At 29.3% G+C, this 15,339-nt stretch overlaps 2 protein-coding genes across 3 annotated transcripts in view; one reads left to right on the forward strand and one right to left on the reverse strand.

The window, feature by feature from the left end:
• The window catches only part of LOC130450752 (scavenger receptor class B member 1), a 43,856-nt gene extending 39,270 nt beyond the window's left edge, over positions 1-4,586 (forward strand). For both annotated transcript variants that reach the window (XM_056789365.1, XM_056789366.1), the window contains exons 10-11: positions 238-363; positions 1,035-4,586. In XM_056789365.1, the coding sequence (XP_056645343.1) occupies positions 238-363; positions 1,035-1,277 (369 nt within the window). In that variant the 3' untranslated portion in view covers positions 1,278-4,586. The remainder of the gene's footprint in view (positions 1-237; positions 364-1,034) is intronic.
• Positions 4,587-6,790: 2,204 nt separating this feature from the next.
• LOC130450912 (Golgi-associated PDZ and coiled-coil motif-containing protein-like) overlaps positions 6,791-15,339 on the reverse strand; it is a 34,437-nt gene continuing 25,888 nt past the window's right edge. The window contains exons 4-8 of the mRNA XM_056789630.1: positions 14,692-14,901; positions 14,275-14,510; positions 13,945-14,192; positions 12,970-13,083; positions 6,791-11,584 (exon numbers count right to left, since the gene is read on the reverse strand). Of these exons, the coding sequence (XP_056645608.1) occupies positions 10,444-11,584; positions 12,970-13,083; positions 13,945-14,192; positions 14,275-14,510; positions 14,692-14,901 (1,949 nt within the window). The 3' untranslated portion in view covers positions 6,791-10,443. The remainder of the gene's footprint in view (positions 11,585-12,969; positions 13,084-13,944; positions 14,193-14,274; positions 14,511-14,691; positions 14,902-15,339) is intronic.

The raw sequence follows: 15,339 nt of genomic DNA on the forward strand, positions 1-15,339 counted from the left end.
GATCTGAGTTTCTTACTTTACTCATTAGAACATTTCACGTGTATTTCAATGTTCCAATAATATTCCTTTCATCAACTTCCATTGTATATGAATAAACCATTTTTACATTTGATAAGCCCCACAAGTAAATTTGCAAACTATCCGGTATCCGGTAGACAAATAAATATTTTATTTTTGCTTGTATATAATTTGTTCGTAGTGATACGTATTTGTAATATATTTTCCATATAATTACAGGAAATGGGTTCCGCTATGTCAGCAAGGGCACGTATACAAATCAATTTGGCTGTTTCTCAAGTAGTGGATATTAAACAAGTAGCCACTTTTCCAGACATTGTTTTTCCTATAATGTGGTTCGAAGAAGTAAGTATTAAACAATTTATATGATAGTGCCTATTTTAATTTGCTGAAATTGAAGGATCACAGACATACAGTTCAGAATTCAAAATATATATCTAAACATTAAACTTAAGACTAGTGGTGTTGTCTTCAGTGGAATTTCGAGCATTACGAGTACACCATCCTGAAAAGGTATAAATAGATCGAAATCGGTTGACATTTTTCTCATACTTCATCATACTTCATGTTATTCATCAGTTTTCGTCGAATTAGCTAGGAAAGTAGATTTTTTTACCTTCGCAGAGCGTCGAGACCTTTCGATGCTATTATTTCTAACAAAATCGAGATAACATGAGAAACTATCTCCAAAAATGAATTGTCTTCATGATATTTAAATATATGAACTATCTTCACGGATTGAACTGCGTTGGTTTGAAACTTCTAAACGTTTCTGCTTCCACATTGAAGCAATTAACAAAAGAGGAGAGGTTAGAGAGATTATACGTTCATTGGTTTAAGAGGTGATCCGTAGTTTCGGTCTATCTTTTCCACACACGAGTTCCCTCACTATTTACAAATAAATATAATGTAGAAAAGTGACTAAAAAAATATCGATAGATGAAAATAATAGTGTATTATCTGTTTTACCAGTCCCGCTGTATGTACTTTTTAACACTATTTGGTTATTCTTTCAGGGTTTGGAATCGTTACCTCCAGAGATGACAGGCTTAATGAAATTAGCAACTACAGTTCCACCAATCGCAAGAATAGTCATAACAATTGTGTTGTTTTTCATAGGAGCTATTCTCCTCATAATCGCCATTTGGAGGTTGGTAAGAGGAGCTAACAGACTTAGTTCACTCCACTTGGCACCTGGACACGTTGGACCTCCCAATAAAACAAAGGACTTGCCAATGGCTAATGTTCCAAAATATTAGACTAGTAAAAGACAAATTCAGGTGGTTGAAAATGATCCGGTAAAATTATTGAGTAATTTTTCCTGAGAATATCTTTATATGAAAATAAATTGCTTTGAATAAAATAAGAATTGATTAAAAAATTGTTATTCAAACCCACTAGTGAAAATCAAATACATTGATTCCATTTCTGAGAAATTCATTTCTTAGTTTTCAGTAATATACACATGTTTTGAACCACTCGTAAATATTTTTTATATTTTATGGGGGCATAAATTGTGTCTTATTTTACGATCCGCTACAAAACAGTGATTGGCGAATATGATTTAGTTCCAATGCCCCGGATAATTTTCAAAAATAGATTGAATACTGAATTTACAATCATGTTACTACCAATTTCTGTACTCTAAAACAGTTGTAATTGATAGCAATATAGATTTTTCAATCCTAAAGGATAAAAATGAGAAAAACTACCAATTACAATAGATTTGATCACTAAGAATTACATATTCACGTATCATTGATACATGTCTACAATAATTTTCTGATTAAAATCTTGATCAAATTGTGTCAGTGTATGTTAAAAGTGAAAAAAATCATATGTTGGCCGATAACTTACCTTGAGCATTATTCCACCATTTTATTAATAGAACTACAATATACAATGTAAAGAAAAAATTAAAGATTAATAAGAATAATGTAAAAATAGAGTACGCATGATTAACGTCGTTATAGGATAATTTATAAAATACATATACGTCTATCTGAAGAAATATTTCAAACAAATAAGAAATACTACCAATACGTATCTACGTATCTTCATTAAGTCTTTCTGCCTTTATACTCATACAAAATAATTTTAGGCGATCGTTATTTAAAGCTGACTTCGATTTCAGATAAGCTCCAATGTTACATCAACAAATTGGTTTCTGAAAGTTGCCTACCAATAGTCGATTGTTCTTTCATAATAAAAGACGCCAAGGATCACTACACGCCCTCGAAAACAATTGACATTTCCTTTTTCATAACTATCGACCCTTTGTGAGACTACTACTCAGAATAAGATGGATGCACCACTTCAGATATTGTTTTCATAATCTGTATTTATACTTTTGGTCCATCCTAATTTTCGTCTGTAAATTGAAATACTTAAGATAAATTATTGCCTTACAGTTAGCGATTTACTCTATGATTTCTGGTGAAACATTTTTGCTAGTAAAAATAGATAAGATATGTAGTGTTTATATTTCCTGTGATTATTTCGAACTTTTGGCCTCTTATAAATAGTTGTAAATGAATTTATTTATAAATTGAATATTCTATAATCCATCTATTATCATAAATTTGTTCAGCAACGAAGAGATAATAATTCCTCACGGGCAGACCTTTTAATTTGAACTAGGTACGTATTTCTCAGGAAAAATTACTTTTATTTCTTGAAAGAGTAATTCAAGTGTCAATACTATTAATATAGAATTTTTGCAACTTTTACATGTATAATGAATAATTCTGGGTATATTATCAGATCGATTCTCAGATACAAAATGACTCAAAACAAACTGAGTCTCAAGTTTTCGCAAATTTAGGCGTTGAGATCATTTCCTAACGGATATTCTTGGAATACTTTTTGAATTCAACACAAACAGTTTTTCCGGTATCTTTAAATTCTCAGGTAAGTATTATTAATAGGAATCTGGGGGTAAAATACTTAGAATTTCTTTGTCTCCATATCCTTGTAATTAAATTATTAGTCAATTTGTACAAAGTAACTCGTTTGCATAAACAGGAATGGTATATCATTTTATGATCCTATGAATAGGATAAATTAAAAAAAAATAAATTATATTACGCCACACTATTTTTGACCACTTGGCAATTTTTAAACAACGAATAAAAGAATTTGTTTACAAGTGTGATAATTATTTTTGTTAATTAGAAACTAAAATTGCCTTCTTTCCGAATGGAACTTTTATGTAGATATGAAAATATTGAACAAGATATTTGCTCAAAAAAGAAAATAAATTTTATTTTAAGTAGTTTTTTTATATCGATAGGTTAAGATGATGGTTTGTAAGTAATTAGAAAATATATTATTAAAAGAGTCAAGACCAACTTAGTTGGAATATTCCATGTCCACAACAAGATTTATATTTATTTTACCGTTTCATTTCTATTTTAAAACTTTAAGGCAATATCTGTAAAGAACATAATTAATGGGCATAATCTATAACAACCATTAATTTTATTGGAGAAAATATAGGATATACCACGATATTGGTTCTATTTATTTAATAGGGTGAGTACCTTGAATGAATGAAATTATCTTAGTTTAGATTTACTGTAGAAATGAAGTTTCCATTTGTTTATACGAAAAATTGAAATATTTATATGTTAAATGTAAACTACCAATGTCAATTTATATCTAACGATCTGAAACTTTTAATAAATGGAAGAAATAAATCTTATATTTTCTCAAATGATTACCGGTCGTTATGGATTGTACCTATAATTCTGTTATTCATAGATATTATTTTAAATTTTGAAATTGTCTAAGAAAGGAAGACGAAACGTAGATCTTAAATATTTTTTACATTTAATCATGAGCCCATAAATAGGAAAATCCAAAAATGTGTTACTGTATTCAGTTACGATAGTTTATGGGAAATCAATCGGTTCACTTCCAAAATTTCATTTGAAAACGGAGTTTCTATTTCTACAAGAGTAACAAGCTTAGAACAAATAATGGTGAAGATTCCGTGGCTAAGATTACTGATAATAAACTTAATGAACGTGTATTGAAACATGTGACTATTTGAAATTTGTCTTGTATATAAGTTTCCTTCATATTTATGTTTATTCTTAATAATGGAAATAAATACGATTAGAAAACGGGAATTTACTCTCTCTGGTTGGACTGATTTGAAACTATTTGTAAGACAAAATATTTGTAAGAATGTAAATTAAAGTTCTTCCTACATCCTTATATATTGTCAAAATTTATAAATGATTCATTAAATATAAAAATCAGGTAGGAACAGTCTAGAAACACCAATATAATTTATGATAGATCGGGTAAAGCATGAAACGTTCTTCAACTCATATTCTTTCTAAGTTTTATGATATATTTTATGATATAAAATTGGGTACTGTGGTGTTATTATCGAATAATTAGTACAAAAGTATGTTTTTATTTTCTTTTTATTATATAATATACCATATTTGACAAAATCTATGTGTTTTTTAAATTGCAAAATTTCATATAGATTTTTATTTTGAGTTTGCAATAAAATTTTATGTATTCAATTAGAAAATAAAATTTTCCAATTTTTACTTTTCCATTTTATTTAAAATCCATGCTAATGTCATAACAACTACTGAAGAATTTCAAGTTACCTCAGAGGTTTACTTCAGAAGTGGAGAATAATAATAATAAACGTGCATTATAATAACAAGTCGAAAATGTTATCACCAAAAAGCATTCATTCTTAAGACCTCATTGTTAGAAAAAGATAGACAGTGGTCCTTAAATTTGTAAAACATAGAACTAGTAATCGAGCGAAACAGGACACATTAGAACAATCGCAAAAAAATCAATTAATAGAACATTTTAAGCTCAATAAACATTTGAAATTGATTGGGTTGTCAAAGAAGCCCTGATATAATTTAACAGTCGTGTGGTTCGCGGCACTTGGTAAAGAGCTACATGAAGAATTCAGTTTTCAAGCTGATAGATAAGTATAAAGGAGCAGAAATGCAGACCGAAATATAACTGAAAAGATCTCAATAGAATAAGTCACAAGCCCCCTCATTATAATATATCTATCTACCAAACAAGCAGACACGCTGAAGTTTTCTCTAGTTAATATATAACATTTAATTAATAGGATCCTGGAAAACATGATTTACTAATAATGTACTTTCGTGATATTTATTTAGTTGGACAATAGATTCTAGATATTTAATAATTGTTATAGAGCAGTTATCAACGATTTACCCACTCATAAGGATTTTATACAAAAGTTTAATACCAAGCTGTTTTTATGCTAAAATGCCGAAAACCGCAAACCTCGGTAACTTATCAATGACGCTGCTGATGAGAATTAAAAGTATACAGCAATTTAAGAGGATTAAGGGTGCATTCCACTAAGCGTTCACGGTGCCTGATATACTCTTTTGGGCGTTCCACATAGCGACTACTATCGTTGTGGTCACGGCAAGAACATCACTCATAACGACATCGACATGACTAACGTTCACGACGACCCTTGTCATGAGGTGGGTGAGTGAGCGTTGAAAGAATTAGTGGAATTTTCAAAACTCAAGCAACGCAGACTGCAACCATGAGAATCCTTCTCATTATAAGTACTTTTGATGCATTCTTGTGATGCACCACCAACTATTTCACTATCGCCGCAGAAGATATTTTGATTTCACTTTAATGTAAATCAGTTAAGCAAATATGACATAATCTCTTAAAGCTTTTGCATTATTTTTTCTGTTTTGCCATTCCTTAATATTTATTTCAACGCTCGAAATGCCTCGTAATCCATTCCACTAGGTTTTACGATTATAATGCTATGACTAAGTGGAACGGGAAAGATCGTGGTCCTAAACGTAATTAGTGTTTAGTGAAATGCACCCTAAGTATCTTTTAGGGATCAAAAAGACCCTGGCAGAACAGGGATTTATACTATATCCACTATACACCCCTCACAAAAATACCGTGCTCTTAGAAAACGTTCCCTCTTTGCCAACAACTTATTCGCAAATACAGACTGAAACCTGAGCTCCAACAACCCCCTACTGTAACGTTTTTCACAAAAACATTCCCTCTGTCTTAGTTCGTATCCAGCAAAGCAAAATGAAGCCTGAGCTCCAATAACCTTCTGCATTTACTTATTTTTATAAAAAGGTTCTCATTTCCCTATATTCTTATTTGCAAATATAGACTAAATCCTAACCTCCTATTTTAAATTTTTTTATAAAAAAGTTTCCACTATCCTAAATTCTTGCTGGTGAATATTTACAAAACTTATGTAATCAAATATCATCAAAAAAATTTGGAAAACTGTGGTTTTTGAAGAAGACAACTTGGCAGTGTAAATATTATATAGTGGTAGTGGTAGTAAAAATATGTTTAGGATCAATTTTACCAAAGATTCTGGAAATTCCAACTTACTCATATTACTCACTTCAATATTTACTTTCTTAAACCCAAGTTAATTGATTGATTTGATGAAGAATTGATAATTTCTGTAATTGGTATTCCTTGTTGATACCTGATCCTTTTATTTTTATTTTTCCGACCATCTTCAAGCTTCTAATACAAGCGGCAAAGGTTTTGTTTGATTGAACCTTTTCCCATTTTTCTAACCACTTTTAAATTACAGCACAAAAGGTTAGCATTTACATTTGGATGTACCGCCACTAATACACTAGAACTAGCACTAGGTGACTGCTTACTATTTCAGAACAAAAACGTCATTTTCTGCTGAAAAGTAGAAAATTGGTTAAAAAAACTAGAAAACAAAAATGCATAATCTTTTATTTAGACAGATATGTTTTAAAAGATTTCACAAATTCATTTTTCTGGCATTTAACGAAACTAACAATATGGTTTATTAATAGACCTTAGCAGGATATATAATATGTAAAAAGCTTGAGGTTAAGATGAGCATAAAGGAGCGCCTAATTAAAAAAAAGCGTAAATAAAATACATACACCAAATCTAATTTAATCTGTCAATCATGGCTATTTCAATACTATCAAACAAGAAAACAGATGCAACAAGCTACGAATAGAAATCAAGTATTAGTAAACAAATTGATCATAACATTTTTGTCAATAAAATGGTAGAATGTATAGTCTATACGAAGGCGGTTTGATGGAAGAGTAGATTGACTTTCACAACGCTGATTATATTGTTACTTTACGCCATGTTTCTGATGTCATCTAGTAAAATCTTCATAAATGTAACAGAAATTTTATTTTTAACTTTCATATGAAGAAAACGGCTTTCGTTGTTCGGTAAATGTGGAGAAAAAGAAATTTCGAGCGGTGATTAAACATTATTTTTTACGTGGAAAAACAATTAAAGAAACCGAGAAAAAATAAATAAATATTATGCTAAAAGAGCTCGGTCCCAAAAAATTATTTGTACTGGTTCTCTACTTTTAAAAAGTAGTCATATGGTTACGGATGATGCTGAACATTCGGGACCGTCATTTAGTAAAACTATAGCAGAAAATCTCAATAAAATCAATCCCCTGGTACTAAGAAAGCGTCAAATAAAATAAGATAGTTAATGGAGTATGTTTGAACCAAACGAGTATGTAATATTTTGTATGAGAAGTTACATGTGAAAAAGCTATCTGCGAGATGAGTGCCACGATTGCTTAATGGTGATCAAAAGCTCGCCCGCAATAAAAATGTAAACAAATGTTTGGATATTTTTAACCGTAATTAATAATACAACCAAAGCTATGCACTTCGTGTGAAGAACGTGTCCCAATGAAAGTAACTAACCCCTACAGTAACTTTCTAACTGAAAAGTTACTCTTTTGTTAAACCACCCTCGCACAAGACATTGATAAGGCTGAGAGAACCATTTGTCCACACGCATAACTATATTTTGGTTTATACAAATTGCCAAATTTCTACATAGGCAGTAAAATTCTTATTTTACAGTTTGGTGGATGGTATTATTTACGCTAGATGAAAATAATGTAGGGATAAATGATATGGTGATGCAGATAGCGAAAGCCAGGAAACCAACGAAGTATGTGTTTTCCATAAAAACTCTTACATTTATAAAAAACTGGAATAATTGAAACACAATAATAAATTTTTGGGGTTATGACTTTTAATACTTCATTTATTTTTGAGCAATTAATTGATAAATTCCAACCATATTTTCGAATTTACAAAATTTCAGCAATCAGTGTAAAAAATATGTTGAAATGAACTTCGTAGAAATTTATTAGTATGAGTGTAAAAATTTTGACATTAACGTTTGACAACTATTAAATTATTTATAATATACTTTTAGATCGGTGGTTGGTCGATTGAAGAAGCATGCCCTCCTAATGTTCTATGCTACTTTTTACTATTACCTAACGATTTTAATATAAAATATTATGGCTTAGGAGGGTAAAGCAACGACCAGTGAATATAAACTGATTTCAAAACGCAACTATATACTAAACTCCGAATCCTCAAAAAAGAACCTTTAATGAATGTTTTATGTAAGTACCATTTCTAATGCACTCAAAATGCCATGATTGATAACTGAGTTTATAGGATTCTAGCTTATTCATAATATAAGAGAAAGTTTATTTGGTTTCTTAGTTTTGTTGATGTGTAGAAAATATTTTATGTTTATAATGGCTTACGACAACCACTGGATACAAATTTAGCAGACACTAAGTATAATAATATATGAAATGCAAATTTTTCAGTACCAACTATAGTACCGATTCAGTTGAAATCTATATTGATAACCATACCCTCACATTAGGAGGATACCCAAAATATGAACGCGTAAAAGTCTAGAAATATTACAATACATATTTAGTTTGTTAGAACAGTAGTTTAGTTATACAATATAGGCACCAAATATTGAAAAAAGTACAATTTCTCTATTCTATTGAATTTTCTGATCATTTTTATACTGCAATGCAACAAATTTAATGTATCTTTTCTATGCAAAAAATATTCAATAAATATCACTATTTTTGATTTAAGAAATATTTTACAATAAAAGAAAATGTAACCCTCACTTCATGATAATAATATGAAATCAAAGATCCTAATGCCTTCTAATCACTCCCAAAATATGACTAACTAGAATTTTGAAACTGAAAATAAGGTTCTCAATTCACCCTTAAAGAGTTTAATCTTTTTTAAAAATCAGTTAAAGAAAGTGTACCTAAAAATACCCGTGTTTATTTATATTGTAGAATACCTCGTATAATTATAGATAAGTTTTTCCATCAATATAACTCAGCTGGTAAGAAACTAATGACTGATTTGTGAGCCAGCAATAAACTTACCATACTACCAACCAAAATATTGAAAACATAATCTTAAGTTTATTTTGCAAGAATAGTATCAGTTGACTCATCCATAGAAACTTTTAATGAATTACAATGTTTTGACTATGTACAGATAAGTGTGATAGAGTTACCTGGGTTATTAATACTTTTTGAAACATTCTATCTGAGATAAAGTATGTTTTTGACTGTTGTTGAATGACAGTAAACAGGAAAGGCAAACAAAAATAAAAAATGTGATTTTTAAAAAGTTACAATACCTTTACTGAAGTAATACCAGCTGATAAACCAAAAAGACACTATTTTTTACAATACACTTACAAGTTATCAAACCTAAATATTTTGGGACAGATCCAAAATATTTTAAATACTAAACTTCCATTAAAAATTAGTTTAAAATCCTTACCATTGTTTATAAGGTTCCTCATCGTCACAAATATATGCAATCGATATGTTGTGGTAAGTATACTGAATTATGTAAGATATTTTGTGTATGTCTACTTGTCAGAATGCTAATTTTGATTATTATTTTCTACTCCCATTAACGTATTGAAGGTTTCAATTGGTCCTATTCTGCATTTAGGTTTCAAGATTCTAAATTTTAACAGAATATATAATGGCAAGATGTAAACATCAACATTTGAGAATTAACTTCAATGATATAAAATAAATCATCATCACATGGCATAGACACATGTCGATTTCAGCATTCATCATTTCATCTGACATGTACAAATAAATGATAGGTTTTGTTAGAAGTATCCAGCAATATTAAAAATTCAGCTCAGATGTAGTACATTTTTCGTTTGATTTTTTCATTCACATATTAGATATTATTGACCTTTTAAATTCAGTAATAGACAAGAATCTAATCACAAAACAAGAAAGTTGATCGATCATAACTATTAAATAAAAGTGACGGTGTAAATATTACATATCTGGTAAATATTCACATCGAAACTGATTTTGACACATTAATTTCTCTATTGAAGAATGCACAAAATCAATCTATTTCATAATAAGTATGAATAGAAATAATTTTCGGAGTAATCATCATCAAATGTTCAAGAAGCCATGAAGATATTGTTGTTTATATACGATATTATCAAGAAATCAAATACCTAAGATATCCTATTTCAAACGGGTGTCCCAAAGTCTGGATCACCAATACCTTCAGCACTTAAAGAATTTGCATTGTAAACATATCTAGCCAAAAGTTTCTCCTTTTTTTGATCACTGTCATTATCTGTAAGTTCGTCATTAGGACACAATTTTAGCGCTTTACCTACTCTCAAATTCTGGCCATGTAAAGAAAAATATTTTTTTGTACCGACAGTTCTATTCAAATTTATGCTTGTATTCTGTTCTGAACTTACTACTGGAAAATGTTTTACAAAAATATCAGATAACAAACTATGAATATTCTCCTCAAATTGAGGACTAATATCTGCATACTTATTGGAGTCAGTTTCGACAATTTCCATTTCTTTTATTACATTTCTTGGTGGATCATCTCCAAACTCGGAAGCAGTTGTGTCAATATCAGAATATCCGTCATATTTACTAAATATGCTCTGCAACGTTTTAACTCCAAAGTATTTCTTTTTGTACTTCTTCTGTTTTTTATATTCTCTAGTAAGTTTGTATACAGGAGAGCTTCGGTAGCTGTCCTCTGAATTTAGCAGACTTTGATCACTTTTTGGATTGGAAAGTGATTCATTAGAAGTATAAAGTTTCAATTCACTTTCTGGTTTGACATTCCCAGTGCCGTAATTAAACTTTACTTTAAAGGGTTCTTGTAAATTTTTAGGAGATTGAGAATCATTAGATGCAACATCAGTTGAAATAATTTCAGAATCTAAATAAATGTCTGTACTTGTTTGCATAGGCGAGGATAAATTTTCAGAATTAAGAGAGTTTGTTGATGTGTTACAATTATTTTCTATCGTTGACATAACGTCTACTTTTTTGAAGTTCTCTAATTTGATAATATTGTTTGTTACATTATCAAGCAGAATTAAATCATTTGTATCTACATTATAATCATTGTCGGTAGTAATATTTTTAGTAATGTTCTCAGGGGAATCATTATTATTTGATTTACTTTTCGATACATCTTCATTAGTTGATTGTCTTAAATCATTGTATTCCTGCAAATTTCCGTTATCACCAGTTATGTTGTCGAAAATATTTTGAAAATGTTCTATTTGTTTCTTATCAATACCTATACTTGTAAATATTTCATCGGCACTGCTAATTTTTTTTTGTTTGGGGGACCTAAAATATTAAATGTTATGAATATTAATGAACTTCAGTCATTAAAGTGATTCAAGGCATGCAATTTTGTGTTTGATAAAACATGCGGCAATTGTAAACTAAATCAAAATTGAAATCAAAACCAAACAGTCATACTGCTATGGCATTCCTTCAAGAGAAACCTTGAATATATTTTTGTTTCAAAACCATATTGGTGACAAAAATCATCAATTTTATCCAAGCTTATCACTTTAACTGCCTCATTTTTTACTGTTTCCACAGCAAAGTTGAAAATTCTATCCAAAATTTGTTATTGTGTTATAATTGTTGTATCCATATGCTAACCATTCATTGTCGATTTAACAAAACGCTGTTTGAATTTTACTCTAGCACTCAATTTCGGCTATATCTGTTACCTCATATTTCTTTATTCTATACCAGCTTGATTATAACTTGTTTGTCTCTTTATTTTAAGGAAGAAATAAAATGAAAATCTAGTCAAATCATAAAATAAAATATATTAGAAAAACATATAACAGCAAATTTACAAAATAAAAGGCTAAATAGAAAATAAAAGATTTATCATATTATTATACACATAAAGAGATGGCAGTCATACTGCCTTAAAAATAGTATATAAATATATAATATTAATAGTGAAAAGAATGATGCTAAGTTTGTGAATTATAAGGCAAGAGGCTTATTTACTCAATGTCAAACTGAGATAATCACTAAGAATTAATGTGTATACATTTTGTAAATCAATTTTATAATTTATACTAGGAAATATTTATAATAAATACCTTCGATAAATTAAATATGGCTATTATCAATAAATACGGCTCATATTAAATTTTGTATGGTTAAAAAATATCTATGAAGTTAAATAAATGAAAAAATAAGTTATGTTGATATAGTAACCCTAGTACAAAATTTAAATAGTTTGTTGCGTAAATATGACTATTGTACCATAATTTTATGTGGGGAAACTTAATACAGATATTTAAATAAAAACAATAATATATCCAAGACACAATAAACGAAACACACCATTACGAAAATAAAAGATTTGTGTAAAAGTACTATTAGCCAAGAACTGAGGGTCACTTAATGTATTTAAGAAAGTTTATAGTACATAGTTTATAGCACATCAATGTGACGAAAGTTAATAATCATTATTTCTTTAATATAATAAACATTTATGTAGATATCATTTAGTTACCTAAATTAAAAGCTATATTAATTCGTATCAAACATCTCTTGAACTGTTTTGAGTAAGAGTTTGTCACACAAAATTAAATTTCAACTAATTCTCTCAGTTTGACATCAAGGATATCTTTATGTGGAATGGAATACCAATAATACTATATACAAACATTTATTTGATAGTTGCCATTTACACTCACCTACTCCCGGAACTAGAATCTGGCGTTCGAGGAGCTGTAGGTGTATTTATTATATCTTCAGTCGATTTATAATTAGTTGCACTGTTAGTATCACAAACACTTTCATCAAAAAATCTAAAACAAGCATAGAGAAAAGTTGAAGATTAGAATGGTGGTAATATTTAGAGCATGAGAAATTCTTACGAAAATAAGTAAGAAACATGTGAACTGTTAATATAAGAAGAAAGATATCGAGACACTCTATTTTTTAATCATATAATTTCTCTCCAATTATGTTTAGAGATCATCATTTTCACTAGAAATGCTAGACATATATTATATTGTATTTTTTCACTTCCACTTACAAATTTATGACGAATGTTTATTTTATTTCTATACAGTAAAAGTGTATTTTAACCAATTGGATACACCAATGTGTTTGTTTCACAGTTTCTGTGAACTCAGGTTAACTTGATTTATACTTTCCATCATAGCATTTATACAATTTCATTGTGAATACAATAATCTAAATGACTTACTGGCTTCATTGGAACTAAGTTTTTTTTAGTATTTTTAAATAATATAATATCAGACATATCAAAGGCATCAAACCAGAAACAAACAATTCAATTTCTAATAAATCAAAACTATTTGTCATTTTGGACATAAAACCAAAGTTTGTGCAGCAGTTTATATTAACATGTACTAGAACAAAAATAATTTTCTAATGTTCTAGAAATGGTAAGTTTGTAGACAAAAGCTTGTAAAAAGTAAAAAGAAACATATAAATAACTAAATAAAGATACAAGTAAAATAAAATTTCAATATACAGAAGAAAACCACAAAATTTAACATAATAGTAATAGGTAATAATTAGTATATTAGTCCCTAGCAAAATTAAACTAGGCCACTATGCTTTAATTTGTTTTTTAAATAAAAATTTTGAATTGTATGTTTTAGGGTTCTAAATAATTCAAGTCAAGAAGTATTTCCTACCTAAAATTGAATCCATCTTCTTCTAAAGAATTATCACTATCATCTGCCGCTACATATTGAACCTGTAAAGTAGAGTCCCCTTGCTGCTGCTGAAGAATACTAACTGCTTCTCTGTGACAAGTATTCCTCAAATCTATGTCATTTACAAACAGAATTGCATCGCCAATGTAGAGTTGTTCAGATAAGGCAGCTGGCCCATTAGGTTCCAATTCTGATATTAAAATAGGAACTCCATGTTCTCTACCGCCCTAAGAAAACATTGATTTTCATGTAGTGTGAAAACAAGAGTATTGTTAGTTTTTTAGTTTCTCCAATAAAATAAATGCTTACTGTGATGCTAATACCCAATCCTTGATCAGGTTTTCTTCTAACTAATACTGTGCGGATATCCCCAAAGTGCTCTGTCGTATCGGCATTTGAATCAGCATCGGGCTTCAATTTTGAAGTTCCATTTAATGCACTATTTCTTCTGCAGGCACGAACCACGGTTTTGTGTCTTTGTAAAAGAATTTCTGACTCTAATTGTCTCCATAATTTGTCCCTTATATCACCCCTCATTTCTCTACCTACAAAAATGTTTTTGATTAATAACAATCAGAAAATTTCTGTTTATCATCAAATTTATCAAATTATCTTTGATTCATTTTTAGGAATAAATTTCGAAGTTTCAGTTTTGGAAAAGGAAAAATGCATGCAAGAGTCATATAAAATAGTGTAGATCCGTTCATGATATATTATGATTTTTACCTAATAACTGTAGCTGTTGAATTCTTCCCGCTAATTCTTTGTCCAAATATTTCGCAGCTAACTTAGCACCATAAACTTCACTAGTAAGTGATAAAACTTCATTCCTCAAAGACGCATTTTCTGATTCTAACTGCATAATATTGGCTTTGTACTGAGCAGGTTCTAACAGCATTGGGTTAATTTTTAATTCATCTTGATCCTTAGTTGAAACTGAAAAATATGATAGGGCACCAATATTAAAGAAATTTGATAGCATGAGTAATAATGCAAAATATATAATATGGAAAGTAGGGATGTTTTTGCACCAACAAAAATCAACAAAAGTATGTTTTATAATGATTTATTTAACAGAAATTTTAGATTCAATATGCTATTTTTGGCTAGTTGGCATGACTTTTCTCTATTTTAGAGGAATTCTCAATTGTGAAGGTCTCGAAATTAAAACATGTATTGAAAATACAAAAAAATAGAAATAGACTTATACTCGTACGTAATGTTATTGGTTCAAAATTAACATTAACAAAACTGTGGTTGGAATATTGAAACTTTCCTCTTCAAATTCATTCGTTAATAATTTTAATTAAATTAATTTGTATAAAGAATTCATTTTGGTATTTTAGATGATAATGAAGATATTGCTCTTGGCCT

This window comes from Diorhabda sublineata, chromosome X (assembly GCF_026230105.1).
Source record: "Diorhabda sublineata isolate icDioSubl1.1 chromosome X, icDioSubl1.1, whole genome shotgun sequence".
In the NCBI taxonomy this organism is placed as follows: Eukaryota; Metazoa; Arthropoda; class Insecta; order Coleoptera; family Chrysomelidae; genus Diorhabda; species Diorhabda sublineata.